General features: G+C 43.1%; 1 protein-coding gene across 2 annotated transcripts in view; it reads right to left on the bottom strand.

Moving 5' to 3' along the window:
- Positions 1–18578, bottom strand: part of SUN2 (Sad1 and UNC84 domain containing 2) — a 143257-nt gene that overhangs the window by 102123 nt on the left and 22556 nt on the right. For both annotated transcript variants that reach the window (XM_053721311.1, XM_053721310.1), the window contains one exon: positions 12952–13045. In XM_053721311.1, the coding sequence (XP_053577286.1) occupies positions 12952–13045 (94 nt within the window). The remainder of the gene's footprint in view (positions 1–12951; positions 13046–18578) is intronic.

The following is an 18578-nucleotide window of genomic DNA, read 5'->3' as shown; positions in this document are numbered from 1 at the left end:
TTGAATGCAAGGTACCGCATTCAATTTGGGGTACCTTGCATTCCTATTGGCTGAAATTTTGAAATCAGACAACAGGATTAGAGCTACTGAAATCCTATTGACTGTTCAAATCAGCCAATAAAATTTCAGTAGCTCTCATCCTATTGGCTGAATTTAAAATTTCAGCCAATAGGAATGCAAGGTACCTGTCACGCCATAATCTGTCTCTCTGTTCTCATGACAAATCATTCCATCTCTACTATTTCTAAATTGCTCTGTACCTTTAAGAAATTACTTAAGTCCTTGCATGGCCTATTTAAGCCACTCCCTCGCTCACCTCATTGCTTGGTATTAGTGTTCACACTGAACCTAATTGGGGATGGTGAATTCCCTAAGCTCCTTAATTATATAAAAACTATAGAATTCTCAGAACTTTACTTTATCTCTGCTGAGATATTACCGCATCCATCTCATCGATCTGCTCACTTGTCCTTACCAGAGCACTTTGAGTCTGCAGGGAGATCGCTCGCTCTTCATTTCAGCCTCTACTGTAAGAACGCAACCCTGAGTGACATCACTTCCGGTCCGGACCGATTCAATAGTCACTCGCTCCTTGTAACCGATAAGGAAGGATCTAATTCTCCTATTAGCGCTTTCATAATATATTATTATTTTTTGCCTTAAATTCTGCACAACCATTGTTGAGTTAGTTTCATTCTGCTTAATGTTTGTAACAGAGGCACTTAGGGAAAGTAACGCTCAAATAATGTTTCAATGTTGTTTCAACCCATACAGCATTGATACTTTGTTTCTCCATACTTATATGAACATTAAGCAAAATATCAAACAATAAGGGACTTACAGATACAATATTTAACAACTGGTATTGAATTACATTCTGTAAAAAAACATATCAGCAGTTGAGATTCCATTATATCTTTTGCACAGATTTTCAGAATTTACAGTGTGATAGTACCCTAATAAATATGGGGTACCTTGCATTCAATCTTCAGTGTGCGACGGGCGATCGCATGAAGGGGAGCCTCCACGCTGCTGAGGACCGCCGCCGCCGAGAATCCGTGCATTGGGGAAGCAAGCTCTGCACCTGGCTTCCCCGAGATAGAAGATTATGGAGTCGCCCAGAAGACCTTCTCCGCTGGACTTCAGGAATGGTGAGTACCTGTTTGGGGCTTAGTTTTTTTTATTTTTGGGGTTTTTAAATTTTTAAGGTTAGGGATTTAATGGGCTGTAAAAGAGCTGAATACCATTTTAAGGATAATGCCCATACAAATGCCCCTTTAGGGGCAATGGGTAGTTTAGGTTTTTTAGTGTTAGTTTTTTTATTTTATTTTGGGGGGTTTGGGGGGTGGGGTGTTTTTACGGTTGGGGGGACTTTTTTTTTTTTTTTTAAACGTAAAAGAGCTGTTTAACTTAGGGCAACGCCCTACAAAAGCCCCTTTTAAGGGCTATTGGTAGTTTAGTTTAGATTAGGGGGTGTTTTTATTTTGGGGGCTTTCATATTTTCATAGGGATTAGGTTTAATTTTTTTAATTTTTGTTTATTTTTTTCTGTAATTTTAGAGTTTTTTTATTTTTTTTTAATTTTAGATTTTTTTTTTGTAATTTAATGTTAGGTTTTATTTAAGTGTAACTTAGTATCGGGATTAATTTAGGGGGTGTTCGGTTAGGAGGCTTAGTAATTAAATTATTTATTTGCTTTGTGGGGGGTTGTCGGTTTAGGAGTTAATAGGTTAATTAGGTTTATTGCAATGTGGGGTTTTGGCGGTTCAGGGGTTAATAGGTTAATTAGGTTTATTGTGATGTGGGGTTGGGCGGTTTAAGGGTTAATTGCGATGTGGGGGTTTGGCAGTTCAGGGGTAAATATTTTAATTATGTTATTTGCGGATTAGGGGTTAAAATGGCACACAGGCCATTTTTTGGAGTACAGCGGTCCCACCCCTTGCTCTCTCCTCCTCTCTTTTGCGTTCTCTATCTCCCCCCTCTCTTTTGCTCGCTCTCTCCCCCCTCTCTTTTGCTCGCTCTCTCCCCCCTCTCTTTTGCTCGCTCTCTCTCCCTCCTCTCCTTTGCTCTCTCTCTCCCTCCTCTCCTTTGCTCTCTCTCTCTCCCTCCTTTGCTCTCTCTCTCTCCCTCCCTTGCTCTCTCTCTCTCTCCCTTGCTCTCTCTCTCTCCCTCCTTTGCTCTCTCTCTCTCCCTCCTTTGCTCTATCTCTCTCCCTCCTTTGCTCTATCTCTCTCCCTCCTTTGCTCTATCTCTCTCCCTCCTTTGCTCTCTCTCTCTCCCTCCTCTCCTTTGCTCTCTCTCTCTCCCTCCTCTCCTCTCTCTCTCTCCCTCCTCTCCTTTGCTCTCTCTCCCTCCTCTCTTTTGCTCTCTCTCTCCCTCCTCTCTTTTGCTCTCTCTCTCCCTCCTCTCTCTCTCCCTCCTCTCTTTTGCTCTCTCTCTCCCTCCTCTCTTTTGCTCTCTCTCCCTCCTCTCTTTTGCTCTCTCTCTCCTCTCCTTTGCTCTCTCTCTCCCTCTCCTTTGCTCTCTCTCCCCCCTCTCTTTAGCTCTCTCTCCCCCTTCTCTTTAGCTCTCTCACCCCCCTCTCTATTGCGCTCTCTCCCCCCCTCTCTTTTGCGCTCTCTCTCCCCCTCTCTTTTGCGCTCTCTCTCCCCCTCTCTTTTGCGCTCTCTCTCCCCCTCTCTTTTGCGCTCTCTCTCCCCCTCTCTTTTGCGCTCTCTCTCCCCCTCTCTTTTGCGCTCTCTCTCCCCCTCTCTTTTGCGCTCTCTCCCCTCTCTTTTGCGCTCTCTCCCCTCTCTTTTGCGCTCTCTCCCCTTTCTTTTGCGCTCTCTCCCCTCTCTTTTGCGCTCTCTCCCCTCTCTTTTGCGCTCTCTCCCCTCTCTTTTGCGCTCTCTCCCCTCTCTTGTGCGCTCTCTCCCCTCTCTTGTGCGCTCTCTCCCCTCTCTTTTGCGCTCTCTCCCCTCTCTTTAACTCTCTCTCTCTCCCCCCTCTATTTAGCTCTCTTTTTCGTTCCCCCTCTCTTTAGCTCTCTCTCTCCCCCTCTCTTTAGCTCTCTTTCTCTCCCCCCCTCTCTTTAGCTCTCTTTCTCCCCCCCTCTCTTTAGCTCTCTCTCTCTCTCTCTCCCCCTCTCTTTAGCTCTCTTTCTCTCCCCCCCTCTCTTTAGCTCTCTTTCTCCCCCCCCCCTATCTTTAGCTCTCTTTCTCTCCCCCCCCTCTCTTTAGCTCCCTTTCTCTCCCCCCTCTCTCTTTAGCTCTCTTTCTCTCCCCCCCTCTCTTTAGCTCTCTTTCTCTCCCCCTTCTCTTTAGCTCTCTTTCTCTCCCCCCCTCTCTTCAGCTCTCTCTCCGTCCCCACTCTTTGTCGCTCTCAGACCACGCCCACTCCCGATCTGACCATGCCCCCAAAGCGGCACTCCCGCCAGTCACGCCCCCTCCGCCTGACCACGTCCACCAGCCCTGCAACGGCCAATCTGATCTGAAGTTGATCCTAAAGGCCAGGTATGTTTGTCCTTGCGCAGTCTCTGTCAGATGCGGTCATGTGCAGTAAACATACCTGGTCTTTTATTATATAAGATGTGGGGGTTTGCGGTTTAGGCGTTTGTTAATACTTCATGCGTGAGGTTAGTTTTTTTGTTATACTTTGTGCAGGCGGTTACGCGTTTTTTATTCATTTCTTGTGGGTGGTTACGTGTTTTTTCGTTATTTCATGCGGGCGTTTTTTTTTTTTTTTTTTAAGGCTTCGGGTTTGCCTACACTGCATCCAGGTTGATTTCGAAAATGGCAGGGGCCACTGGGATGCAGCTCCCCTGCATCCAGGTGGATTCTTTTGGCTACGTGCGCAGCCATCATTCCTTTGAGGATGCGTGCGCAACTGGCGACACAGATGAACTCATGAATTTGCATAAGTGTGTGTATATACATATGTGAGTGTGCATGAGTTGGTGTGCGCATGCATGAGAGTGTGTGTATATACACGTGTGTGCATGCATGAGAGTGTGTGCACATGCATAAGAGTGCGTGTATATACATATGTGAGTGTGCGCATGCATGAGAGTGTGTATATACATGTGTGTGAATGAGTTGGTGTGCGCATGCATGAGATTGTGTGTGTGTGTGTATGTATATATATATATATATATATATATATATATATATACATACACACACATATATGTGTGCATGAGTTGGTGTGCGCATGCATGAGAGTGTGTATATACATATGTGAGTGTGCGCATGCATGAGAGTGTGTGTATATACATATGTGTGTGCATGAGTTGGTGTGCGCATGCATGAGTGTGTGTATATACATGTGTGCATGAGTTGGTGGTGTGCGCATGCATGAGAGTGTGTATATACATATGCGTGTGCATGAGTTGGTTAACACGGTCCATACTTTGTCACTTGTTAACAATCTGTACACAACGGCTAGATTACAAGTTGAGCGCAATGCTCTGGTATTACAAGTTAGGTGCAATGTGAACGTGACCTCAAGTGCTCAAATGGCAGCAGTAAATATAAATGTATATGACTATATAACATATATTTGTGTATACGCTCACAGCCGCCAACTGCTTATTGCAGTTATTTTATTAAAAAAGAAAGATGCTGCTATGTTTATTTTTAAATAAAGAACACTACACTTAAAGGGACAGTATACACTCATTTTCATATAACTGCATGTAAGAGACACTACTATAAAGAATAAGACGCAAAGATACTAATATAAAAAACAGAATTTATGCTTACCTGATAAATTACTTTCTCCAACGGTGTGTCCGGTCCACGGCGTCATCCTTACTTGTGGGATATTCTCTTCCCCAACAGGAAATGGCAAAGAGCCCAGCAAAGCTGGTCACATGATCCCTCCTAGGCTCCGCCTTCCCCAGTCATTCGACCGACGTAAAGGAGGAATATGCATAGGAGAAATCATATGATACCGTGGTGACTGTAGTTAGAGAAAATAATTCATCAGACCTGATTAAAAAACCAGGGCGGGCCGTGGACCGGACACACCGTTGGAGAAAGTAATTTATCAGGTAAGCATAAATTCTGTTTTCTCCAACATAGGTGTGTCCGGTCCACGGCGTCATCCTTACTAGTGGGAACCAATACCAAAGCTTTAGGACACGGATGATGGGAGGGAGCAAATCAGGTCACCTAGATGGAAGGCACCACGGCTTGCAAAACCTTGGTAAAAGTGTGCAGTGAAGACCAAGTTGCTGCCTTACATATCTGCTCAACAGAAGCCTCGTTCTTGAAGGCCCATGTGGAAGCCACGGCCCTAGTGGAGTGAGCTGTGATTCTTTCAGGAGGCTGCCGTCCGGCAGTCTCATAAGCCAATCGGATGATGCTTTTAAGCCAAAAAGAGAGAGAGGTAGAAGTTACTTTTTGACCTCTCCTTTTACCAGAATAAACAACAAACAAGGAAGAAGTTTGTCTGAAATCCTTTGTAGCCTCTAAATAGAATTTTAGAGCACGAACTATATCCAAATTGTGTAACAAACGTTCCTTCTATGAAACTGGATTCGGACACAAAGAAGGCACGACTATCTCCTGGTTAATATTTTTGTTAGAAACAACTTTCGGAAGAAAACTAGGTTTAGTACGCAAAACCACCTTATCTGCATGGAACACCAGATAAGGAGGAGAACACTGCAGAGCAGATAACTCTGAAACTCTTCTAGCAGAAGAAATTGCAATCAAAAACAAAACTTTCCAAGATAATAACTTGATATCAACGGAATGTAGGGGTTCAAACGGAACCCCCTGAAGAACTGAAAGAACTAAATTGAGACTCCAAGGAGGAGTCAAAGGTTTGTAAACAGGCTTGATTCTAACCAGAGCCTGAACAAAAGCTTGAACATCTGGCACAGCCGCCAGCTTTTTGTGAAGTAAAACAGATAAAGCAGAAATCTGTCCCTTCAAAGAACTTGCAGATAATCCTTTCTCCAAACCTTCTTGAAGAAAGGATAGAACCTTAGGAATTTTTATCTTGTTCCATGGGAATCCTTTAGATTCACACCAACAGATATATTTTTTCCCATATCTTATGGTAGATTTTTCTAGTTACAGGCTTTCTAGCCTGAACAAGAGTATCAATGACAGAATCTGAGAACCCTCGCTTTGATAAAATCAAGCGTTCAATCTCCAAGCAGTCAGTTGGAGTGAGGCCAGATTCGGATGTTCAAACGGACCTTGAACAAGAAGGTCCTGTCTCAAAGGTAGCTTCCATGGTGGAGCCGATGACATATTCACCAGATCTGCATACCAAGTCCTGCGTGGCCACGCAGGAGCTATCAAGATCACCGATACCCTCTCCTGTTTGATCCTGGCTACCAGCCTGGGAATGAGAGGAAACGGTGGGAACACATAAGCTAGGTTGAAGCTCCAAGGTGCTACTAGTGCATCCACTAGAGTCGCCTTGGGATCCCTGGATCTGGACCCGTAGCAAGGAACCTTGAAGTTCTGACGAGAGGCCATCGGATCCATGTCTGGAATGCCCCACAATTGAATTATTTGGGCAAAGATTTCCGGATGGAGTTCCCACTACCCCGGATGAAATGTCTGACGACTCAGAAAATCCGCTTCCCAATTTTCCACTCCTGGGATGTGGATTGCAGACAAGTGGCAGGAGTGAGACTCCGCCCATTGAATTATTTTGGTCACTTCTTCCATCGCCAGGGAACTCCTTGTTCCCCCCTGATGGTTGATATACGCAACAGTCGTCATGTTGTCTGATTGAAATCTTATGAATTTGGCCTTTGCTAGCTGAGGCCAAGCCTTGAGAGCATTGAATATCGCTCTCAGTTCCAGAATATTTATCGGGAGAAGAGATTCTTCCCGAGACCAAAGACCCTGAGCTTTCAGGGGTTCCCAGACCGCGCCCCAGCCCACCAGACTGGCGTCGGTCGTGACAATGACCCACTCTGGTCTGCGGAAGCTCATCCCTTGTGACAGGTTGTCCAGGGTCAGCCACCAACGGAGTGAATCTCTGGTCCTCTGATCTACTTGTATCGTCGGAGACAAGTCTGTATAATCCCCATTCCACTGACTGAGCATGCACAGTTGTAATGGTCTTAGATGAATTTGCGCAAAAGGAACTATGTCCATTGCCGCGACCATCAAACCTATTACTTCCATGCACTGCGCTATGGAAGGAAGAAGAACTTTTTTCTACGTTCACTTTCCACCCGTGAGATCTGAGAAAGGCCAGGACAATGTCCGTATGAGCCTTTGCTTGTGGCAGAGACGACGCTTGAATCAGTATGTCGTCCAAGTAAGGTACTACTGCAATGCCCCTTGGTCTTAGCACCGCTAGAAGGGACCCTAGTACCTTTGTGAAAATTCTTGGAGCAGTGGCTAACCCGAATGGAAGTGCCACAAACTGGTAATGCTTGTCCAGAAAGGCGAACCTTAGGAACCGATGATGTTCCTTGTGGATAGGAATATGTAGATACGCATCCTTTAAATCCACCGTGGTCATGAATTGACCTTCCTGGATGGTAGGAAGAATTGTCCGAATGGTTTCCATCTTGAACGATGGAACCTTGAGAAATTTGTTTAGGATCTTGAGATCTAAGATTGGTCTGAATGTTCCCTCTTTTTTGGGAACTATGAACAGATTGGAGTAGAATCCCGTCCCTTGTTCTCCTAATGGAACAGGATGAATCACTCCCATTTTTAACAGGTCTTCTACACAATGTAAGAATGCCTGTCTTTTTATGTGGTCTGAAGACAATTGAGACCTGTGGAACCTTCCCCTTGGGGGTAGCTCCTTGAATTCCAGAAGATAACCTTGGGAGACTATTTCTAGCGCCCAAGGATCCAGAACATCTCTTGCCCAAGCCTGAGCGAAGAGAGAAAGTCTGCCCCCCACCAGATCCGGTCCCGGATCGGGGGCCAGCATCTCATGCTGTCTTGGTAGCAGTGGCAGGTTTCTTGGCCTGCTTACCTTTGTTCCAGCCTTGCATTGGCCTCCAGGCTGGCTTGGTTTGAGAAGTATTACCCTCTTGTTTAGAGGATGTAGAACTTGAGGCTTGTCCGTTTCTGCGAAAGGGACGAAAATTTGGTTTATTTTTAGCCTTAAAAGACCTATCCTGAGGAAGGGCGTGGCCCTTACCCCCAGTGATATCTGAAATAATCTCTTTCAAGTCAGGGCCAAACAGCGTTTTCCCCTTGAAAGGTATGTTAAGCAATTTGTTCTTGGAAGACGCATCCGCTGACCAAGACTTTAGCCAAAGCGCTCTGCGCGCCACAATAGCAAACCCTGAATTCTTCGCTGCTAATCTAGCTAATTGCAAAGTGGCGTCTAAAGTAAAAGAGTTAGCCAATTTAAGAGCGTGAACTCTGTCCATAATCTCCTCATAAGAAGAATCTTTATCGAGCGACTTTTCTAGTTCATCGAACCAGAAACACGCTGCTGTAGTGACAGGAACAATGCATGAAATTGGTTGTAGAAGGTAACCTTGCTGAACAAACATCTTTTTAAGCAAACCCTCTAATTTTTTATCCATAGGATCTTTGAAAGCACAACTATCTTCTATAGGGATAGTAGTGCGTTTGTTTAGAGTAGAAACCGCCCCCTCGACCTTGGGGACTGTCTGCCATAAGTCCTTTCTGGGGTCGACCATAGGAAACAATTTCTTAAATATAGGGGGAGGGACAAAAGGTATGCCGGGCCTTTCCCATTCTTTGTTTACAATGTCCGCCACCCGCTTGGGTATAGGAAAAGCTTCGGGGGGCCCCGGGACCTCTAGGAACTTGTCCATCTTACATAATTTCTCTGGAATGACCAAATTGTCACAATCATCCAGAGTAGACAACACCTCCTTAAGCAGAGCGCGGAGATGTTCCAATTTAAATTTGAATGTAATCACATCAGGTTCAGCTTGTTGAGAAATTTTCCCTGAATCTGAAATTTCTCCCTCAGACAAAACCTCCCTGGCCCCCTCAGACTGGTGTAGGGGCATGTCAGAACCATTATCATCAGCGTCCTCATGCTCTTCAGTATTTTCTAAAACAGAGCAGTCGCGCTTTCGCTGATAAGTGGGCATTTTGGCTAAAATGTTTTTGATAGAATTATCCATTACAGCCGTTAATTGTTGCATAGTAAGGAGTATTGGCGCACTAGATGTACTAGGGGCCTCCTGTGTGGGCAAGACTGGCGTAGACGAAGGAGGGGATGATGCAGTACCATGCTTACTCCCCTCACTTGAGGAATCATCTTGGGCATCATTTTCTCTAAATTGTTTGTCACATACATCACATCTATTTAAATGAGAAGGAACCTTGGTTTCCTCACATACAGAACATAGTCTATCTGATAGTTCAGACATGTTAAACAGGCATAAACTTGATAACAAAGTACAAAAAACGTTTTAAAATAAAACCGTTACTGTCACTTTAAATTTTAAACTGAACACACTTTATTACTGAATATGTGAAAAAGTATGAAGGAATTGTTCAAAATTCACCAAAATTTCACCACAGTGTCTTAAAGCCTTAAAAGTATTGCACACCAAATTTGAAAGTTTTAACTCTTAAAATAACGGAACCGGAGCCGTTTTTATATTTAACCCCTATACAGTCCCTGGTATCTGCTTTGCTGAGACCCAACCAAGCCCAGAGGGGAATACGATACCAAATGACGCCTTCAGTAAGCTTTTTCTATGTATCTGAGCTCCTCACACATGCATCTGCATGCCTTGCTTCCCAAAAACAACTGCGCATTAGTGGCGCGAAAATGAGGCTCTGCCTATGATTAGAGAAGGCCCCCAGTGAAAAAGGTGTCCAATACAGTGCCTGCCATTTCTATAACATAATTCCCAAGAATAAAATAACTCCTCAACGCTATAAACTATGAAAAATGCTTATAAATCAATCGTTTTAGCCCAGAAAAATGTCTACCAGTCTTTAAAGCCCTTATGAAGCCCTTTATTCTTATTTAATAAAAATGGCTTACCGGATCCCATAGGGAAAATGACAGCTTCCAGCATTACCAAGTCTTGTTAGAAATGTGTCATACCTCAAGCAGCAAAAGTCTGCTCACTGTTTCCCCCAACTGAAGTTAATTCCTCTCAACAGTCCTGTGTGGAAACAGCCATCGATTTTAGTAACGGTTGCTAAAATCATTTTCCTCTTACAAACAGAAATCTTCATCTCTTTTCTGTTTCAGAGTAAATAGTACATACCAGCACTATTTTAAAATAACAAACTCTTGATTGAAGAATAAAAACTACATTTAAACACCAAAAAACTCTGAGCCATCTCCGTGGAGATGTTGCCTGTGCAACGGCAAAGAAAATGACTGGGGAAGGCGGAGCCTAGGAGGGATCATGTGACCAGCTTTGCTGGGCTCTTTGCCATTTCCTGTTGGGGAAGAGAATATCCCACAAGTAAGGATGACGCCGTGGACCGGACACACCTATGTTGGAGAAATCCAGTATAAAACTGTTTAAAAACTTACTTAGAAGCTGTCAGTTTGGCTCTGTTGAAAAGGTAGCTGGAAAGCCCACTGCAAGTGGGAAATAAGACACTCCCCCCTCCCCCTTCTTTTACATATGAAAAGACCCTTTACACAAACAGGAGCAAGCTAGAGAAGGTTGCTGACAGTATTCACATAAAACTTTGGGGCTTGGTTAGGAATAGGAAAATCAGAGCAATGTTTTTTAAAAATAAGCAAAACTATACATTTATTTAAAAAAAAAAAAAAACTTTATGGGCTATATAAATAGATCATCTACAAAACATTTATGCAAAGAAAAAAAATGAGTGTATAATGTCCCTTTAAGTTTGGGGCCAATCGGGGGACATTTAGAAAATTAACCAGAGATCTTATCTCTCACTTGTAATGGCTGGTTATTTATCACGCACACCCGTAAACGGAAGAATTTGCCCATTTACGGGCGTGCGATAAATTAGCGCTCCACTTGTAATCAAGGCCAAAATGTTTGAAATCATTTAAAAGTGTACAAATGTGAGTGGATTGTATTGCTGTACCGTATACAAAATGCATTTAAATTAAAAGTACAAATAACTATACACAATCTGTCTGTAACTGCCAGTACCTTAGGTAGACACATGGGGGCGCACACCATACAAGCAATAGGTAGAAATAACACTGACACAGCAATCACACATTTTAATAGAGAGGTTGATAAGGTTGTACTACATCAAATAGCAAAATAAATACAAAATAACCTTTCATTCCTAATTTTTATTGTTACAATCGCTACACATACATACTTTTAAAAACACTTAAACTCCACAGTTTAAGGTCCACATTCAAAAAAGATATGGGATTATTATCCAGATATGGGATACAAATAATGCTTGTGAGGTGTGAGAGAATGTGCTGCGGAATAGTGCACTAGCATGGAAGGCAAAACGTGAATTCTCAAAATCTCTCTTGTACAGCCAGTGGAGAAACCAATAGGGTTCCAAAGTTAGTGATACAATGGTATGAAATTAGATTATAGCGTAATGCATTCATATTCCTTACAAGGACGCAGGGACAGCGATACGCAGAGTGCAGGGACAGCGATACGCAGAGTGCAGGGACAGCGATACGCAGAGTGCAGGGACAGCGATACGCAGAGTGCAGGGACAGCGATACGCAGAGTGCAGGGACAGCGATACGCAGAGTGCAGGGACAGCGATACGCAGAGTGCAGGGACAGCGATTCGCAGAGACAGCGATTCGCAGAGTGCAGGGACAGCGATTCGCAGACTGCAGTACAGAGCTTATGACAGTGCTATGGTGACAAATAAATAATCAGCTATGGCAATTTGACTGTAGTGGTTTTGTCTTGTGTGTGACATATACAGGTGCATCCTGCGCACACGTCTTCTTGAGCCACAACAGGTTTGTTTTCAGCTTTTTATTTCCTGGCATTTACGCAGCAGGTTTTCTTGATACTTTTAACCGCTTGAGTGCTCAGCTATTTCACACCCCTATGCTGGAGCTGTTTTTAGTTGTTCTGTGACGTACAAAACACACCCTAACATGGGAAAACACATTATTAAATGCAAAAAATGTAACTTGTATGTAAGTTTCTACGGCATACGGCGTATATAAACCCAAAACATACTATGTACAAAGTAACATCTATTTCTACAACCTGTCAGTTTTCTTATTTCTGTTAAGTCCTCTTTTTAAGTCCTCAAACATCAGTGTCACAACAAAATGAGGCTACGGTTAGTGCCGGTGATCATTATCATTACTGTGATAATCACTCGATAGCAATAAAAGACATTAATCCCCTTATCTGGTGAAATCTTAAAGGCCTCTTACAAAATTCCCCTGAAGTGACCAATGCAGAGAGGTGGGTTGGTGAGACCATCAGGCAGATTAATGCGTGTGCCCGCACGTCTGCACATAAATGCACCAGTGCGTGTGCCCGCACGTCTGCACATAAATACACCAGTGCGTGTGCTCGCACGTCTGCACATAAATACACCAGTGCGTGTGCTCGTACGTGTGCACATAAATACACCAGTGCGTGTGCCCGCATGACTGCACATAAATACACCAGCGCATGTGCCCGTACGTGTGCACATAAATATACCCGTGCGTGTGCACATAAATATACCTGTGCGTGTGTCTCCGTATGTGTGCACTTAAATATACCCGTGCGTGTGTCTCCGTACGTGTGCACATAAATATACCAGTGCGTGTGTCTCCGTACGTGTGCACATAAATTTACCCATACGTGTGCACATAAATATACCTGTGCGTGTCTGTAGGTGTGCGCGTCCATACACCAGTGCATGTACCCAGATGTGTGTGTGTACACTGGTGTGTGTGTCTGTACACTGGTCTGTGTGTATTTGTGTGTATGAACGCACTCATCTGAGTGTATACTGGTTTGTGTGTATGTGCAAGTGTGTTTGTGTATATGTGAGCAAGCTGTATAACACATAAACAGACCTTTCATGCTTTTATTCATACTCAATACTGACCTGGTTAATATGAAGACATCAAGAAGAGAAGCCGAGGTGGTGACACGATACCACGTTGTGCCAAACCACCAGTACAGGACGCCAAATGCATGGCCTGAAATGAGAGCACTAGTGAGCAACGTAAAGGAAACGAGAGAGAGAAATAACGAGATAACGAGAGACAGAGATAACGAGAGAGAGACAGAGATAACGAGAGAGAGACAGAGATAACGAGAGAGAGACAGAGATAACGAGAGAGAGACAGAGATAACGAGAGAGAGACAGAGATAACGAGAGAGAGACAGAGATAACGAGAGAGAGACAGAGATAACGAGAGAGAGACAGAGATAACGAGAGAGAGAGACAGAGATAACGAGAGAGAGACAGAGGTAACGAGAGAGAGAGACAGAGATAACGAGAGAGAGAGACAGAGATAACGAGAGAGAGAGATAACGAGAGAGACACAGAGATATAACGAGAGAGACACAGAGATATAACGAGAGAGACACAGAGATATAACGAGAGAGACACAGAGATATAACGAGAGAGACACAGAGATATAACGAGAGAGACACAGAGATATAACGAGAGAGACACAGAGATATAACGAGAGAGACACAGAGATATAACGAGAGAGACACAGAGATAACGAGAGAGACACAGAGATAACGAGAGAGACACAGAGATAACGAGAGAGACACAGAGATAACGAGAGAGACACAGAGATAACGAGAGAGACACAGAGATAACGAGAGAGACACAGAGATAACGAGAGAGACACAGAGATAACGAGAGAGACACAGAGATAACGAGAGAGACACAGAGATAACGAGAGAGACACAGAGATAACGAGAGAGACACAGAGATAACGAGAGAGACAGAGATAACGAGAGAGAGAGAGACAGAGATAACGAGAGAGAGAGAGACAGAGATAACGAGAGAGAGAGAGACAGAGATAACGAGAGAGAGAGAGAGACACAGAGATAACGAGAGAGAGACAGAGACAACGAGAGAGAGAGAGAGAGAGAGAGAGAGACAGAGATAACGAGAGAGAGAGAGAGACACACAGAGATAACGAGAGAGAGACAGAGATAACGAGAGAGACAGAGATAACGAGAGAGAGAGACAGAGATAACGAGAGAGAGACAGAGATAACGAGAGAGAGAGACAGAGATAACGAGAGAGAGAGACAGAGATAACGAGACAGAGAGACAGAGATAACGAGACAGAGATAACGAGACAGAGAGACAGAGATAACGAGACAGAGAGACAGAGACAGAGTTATTTAGCTGTATATAGAGCATTATTAGCTGTATACAGTGGGTATTGAAAAGAATCACCCCCACCCTTGAAAATAATCACATTTTGTTGCTTTGCAGCCTGAAATAAAGACAGACACAGTTTTTGTTTACCCAGTTGTAATTACATCTAAGTGAAGGATATAACGCCAACATCTCAGACAAAAAACAAAATTTATGCTTACCTGATAAATTTCTTTCTTTCAGTATATGGAGAGTCCACAACTGAGGTTTAGTAAAAAAATAACGGTCTTAATAAAGGGTGGGGTCGTGGACTCTCCATATCCGGAAAGATGGATATTTATCATCAGGTAAGCATACATTTTGTTTTATTCAAGAATTATACTGAGGGGACGCAACTGCTTAGAGCTAAATGTGAGCAACCAACCAGTTCTTAATTACTTACTGGTTTAGTCGAGAATATATCAATATAATTGGTGCAGACCCTTCAATATCATACATGAGTTAGTAAAGGGAGAAAAAATCCTGGAAAAAATATACCTGGATAAAAGACAGGGAATTCAGCACTCTTTTTTTTAAAGAAATTTATTTAGCTCATAGAAATAAGAATAATTAAATGGTGTATCCAAAAAGAGCTTGGATTGCCAGGAGAGAAGACGATCTCTAACACCCTCTTAACTTGGTCTTCTTGTATGTGTAGCAACCAATAAGCAATACAGAAGATACAATATAGTGTATTTATATTCAGCAACTGAAGATTTACATAAATGAAGTAAGTTAACATTCAAACCTGACCGGTCAGGGGACTATGTAGGTGCCTGTACAGGAAAATTGCATGCAGATTTTTACCTCTTACATCGATGTGCAGCAAGTTAGGCATCAAGCAATTATTGGCCTCTTACATCAACATATAGCAAGTTAGGCATCTATTAGTACATACATTTTACAAATATATTAGTGGGGAACAGCAACCAAACTACTACACCCAGCTGCGTACGGCACTTTAGTGTATAAGGCTTAATGCCGCTGATCAGACATGTATCTAAACTACAATAGTTATAATGTCACACACTAGTATGATATAAGTGTATGAAACTAGGGCCGTATAGTTTAATGAGTAAACTTACTCTCCGTTTTATCGTTATTACCTAATATGTATATATATCAGCAATATGAATATTGACAAAACTTTATATCATTTTGTTTATGTATCCTAGCTAAACTTTAATTTCTATAATATGAGCTTGTTTGAGCTCAGGTACGTTACAGGCAGTATGTACCCTTTTAATTTTCTTTCTCATAGAGGTATCTTATAACATCTTTCACTCCCCAGTAGGGGCTCATAGTCTGGCGAGCTTAAAAGGGAGATGCAAAGCTCCCTGCGTCATCACGCCCTGACGAAGCCCGACATACCTAGCGGGTGAAACGCGCGTCGGCATTGGACAAGCCGAACCGGCACATGTGGTCTGTGTTTGTGCCAGAGAACAAACATTCTGCAAGTGTAGGCGCTTGACTGGACTTAAACCAAAGATTCTTCCGGAGGTCAAGAAGGCTCTGATGCATAGTACCAGCTTGAAGATCTATCTGGATTCAGGTCGTATGCTTCTAAGACTGTTGCCTGATTGATAGGCAAGCTTTACTACGAGTTTGATACAGCTACCCTGTTGAGGGGGCTCATCATAAGTCCTTGATTTCGAAAGGAAATTGCAAAGTTGATAATGCTCGATGCATATAAATCATACATTTACTGACTTGCTATCCTGCATTCCTTTACATCTTGCTTTCCTGCTTTATGGCTAACACATTGCCTGCTTGCATGACTAATCTAAGGACTCTAACAACAAAAAATAAACTACCTTCAGAAAATGATGTGATCACTAGTCTACTTATTTTGCTGAGTACATTGATATTGAATCTTGCCTTTTGCTTTTTTGCAACTTGACCCAAACAAGTGTACATATTCTGGGGACACGCTATCAGTAACTACTTAGATCCCAAAACTTAACACCTGCCCGGCATTAAGCCTTATACACTAAGGTGCCGTACGCAGCTGGGTGTAGTAGTTTGGTTGCTGTTCCCCACTAATATATTTGTAAAATGTATGTACTAATAGATGCCTAACTTGCTATATGTTGATGTAAGAGGCTAATAATTGCTTGATGCCTAACTTGCTGCACATCGATGTAAGAGGTAAAAATCTGCATGCAATTTTCCTGTACAGGCACCTACATAGTCCCCTGACCGGTCAGGTTTGAATGTTAACTTACTTCATTTATGTAAATCTTCAGTTGCTGAATATATATACATTTTATTGTATCTTCTGTATTGCTTATTGGTTGCTACACATACAAGGAGACCAAGTTAAGAGGGTGTTAGAGATCGCCTTCTCTCCTGGCAATCCAAGCTCTTTTTGGATACACCATTTAATTATTCTTATTTCTATAAGCTAAATAAATTTCTTTAAAAAAAGAGTGCTGAATTCCCTGTCTTTTATCCAGGTATATTTTTTCCAGGATTTTTTCTCCCTTTACTAACTCATGTATACATTTTGTTTTCTTTCCTAAGACATGGAGAGTCCACAACGTCATTCAATTACTAGTGGGAACCAATACCCAAGCTAGAGAACACAGAATGAACAAGGAGGGAGAACAAGACAGGCAGACCTAAACAGAAGGCACCCCCGCTTGAAGAACCTTTCTCCCAAAAGAGGCCTCAGCAGAGGCAAAAGTATTAAATTTGTAAAATTTTGAAAAATTATGCAGAGAGGACCAAGTTGCAGCCTTGCAAATCTGTTCCACAGAAGCTTCATATTTGAAAGCCAAAGAAGAGGAGACAGCCCTAGTGAAATGAGCAGTAATTCTCTCAGGAGGCTGCTGTCCAGTAATCTCATAAGCAAAACGACGAATCATACTTCTCAACCAGAGGGAAAGAGAAGTAGAAATAGCCTTCTGACCCTTACGCTTTCCTGAGAAACAAACAAACAGGGTAGAAGACTGGCGAGAATCCTTAGTCGCCTGTAGGTAGAATTTTAGAGCATGCACATCCAAGTTGTGCAACAGAAGCTCTTTATGAGAAGGATTGGGACAGAGAGAAGGAACAACAATTTCCTGATTAATATTTCTATCCGAAACCACTTAAGGAAGAAACTCCGAATTAGTACGAAGAACCGCCTTATCCGTATGAAAAATAAGGTAAGGCGAATCACACTGCAAAGCCGAAAGTTCTGAAACTCTCCGAGCAGAAGAGATAGCAATAAGAAACAAAATCATCCAAGATATCAACTTAATATCTATGGAATGCATTGGCTCAAACTGAGCCTGCTGCAAAACTTTAACAACAATATTAAGGCTCCAAGGAGGGGCAACAGGTTTAAACAAAGGCCTGATTCTGACCAGGGCCTAACAAAAAGATTGAATATCTGGCACATCCACCAGACGCTTGTGAAACAAAATAGATAATGCAGAAATCTGACCTTTCAGAGAACTGCCAACCCTTTCTCCAGATCTTCCTGGAGAAAAGACAAAATTCTAGGAATCCTGTCCCTACTCCAAGTAGCCCTTAGAATCACACCAATAAAGTAATTTACTCCATACCTTATGGTAAATTTTTCGGGTAACAGGCTTGCGAGTCTGGATCATGGTCTCAATGACACTTAGACAGAACTAAGCTTTCAATCTCCAAGCAGTCAGCTTCAAAGAAATGAGATTTGGATGGAAAAAGCCGGAGTTAGAAGGCGGCAGAGATGACATCTTCACTAGGTCTGCATACCAGATCCTGCGAGGCCATGCAGGAGCTATTAGAATTACCGACGCTCTCTTCCGTTTGATACGAGCAATAACTTGTGGAAGGAGCGCAAATGTAGGAAACCCCAAGGAACCGCCTGAGCATCTATCGGAGCGGCCTGGGGATCTCTTGATCTTGAACCGAACATTGGAAGCTTGGCATTCTTCCGAGACGCCATCAGATAAAACTCTGGCACCCCCCTTTGAGGGTTAACCTGGAGAACACCTCCGGATAGAGAGCCCACTCCCCGGGATGAAATGTCTGTCTGCTCAGGAAATCCGTTTCCCAGTTGTCCACTCAAGGAATGTGGATGGCAGACAGACAACAATTGTGAGCTTCCGACCACTGAATAATCCGTGCCACCTCCTTCATGGCTAAGGAACTCTGAGTTCCTCCCTGGTGGTTTATGTAAGCCACTGAGGTGATGTTGTCCAACTGAAACCTGATAAACCGGGCTAAAGACAATTGAGGCCAAGCCATCAGAGCATTGTAAATCTCTCTCAACTCCATGATGTTTATGGCGAGAGCAGACTCCTACCGAGTCCACAGTCCCTGCGCCTTTAACGAGTCCCAAACTTCTCCCCAGCCTAGCAGGCTGGCGTACGT

This window comes from Bombina bombina, chromosome 7 (genome assembly GCF_027579735.1).
Source record: "Bombina bombina isolate aBomBom1 chromosome 7, aBomBom1.pri, whole genome shotgun sequence".
NCBI lineage: Eukaryota > Metazoa > Chordata > Amphibia > Anura > Bombinatoridae > Bombina > Bombina bombina.
The sequence above is the reverse complement of the archived record's forward strand: the minus strand, read 5'-3'. Positions and strand labels throughout refer to the sequence as shown.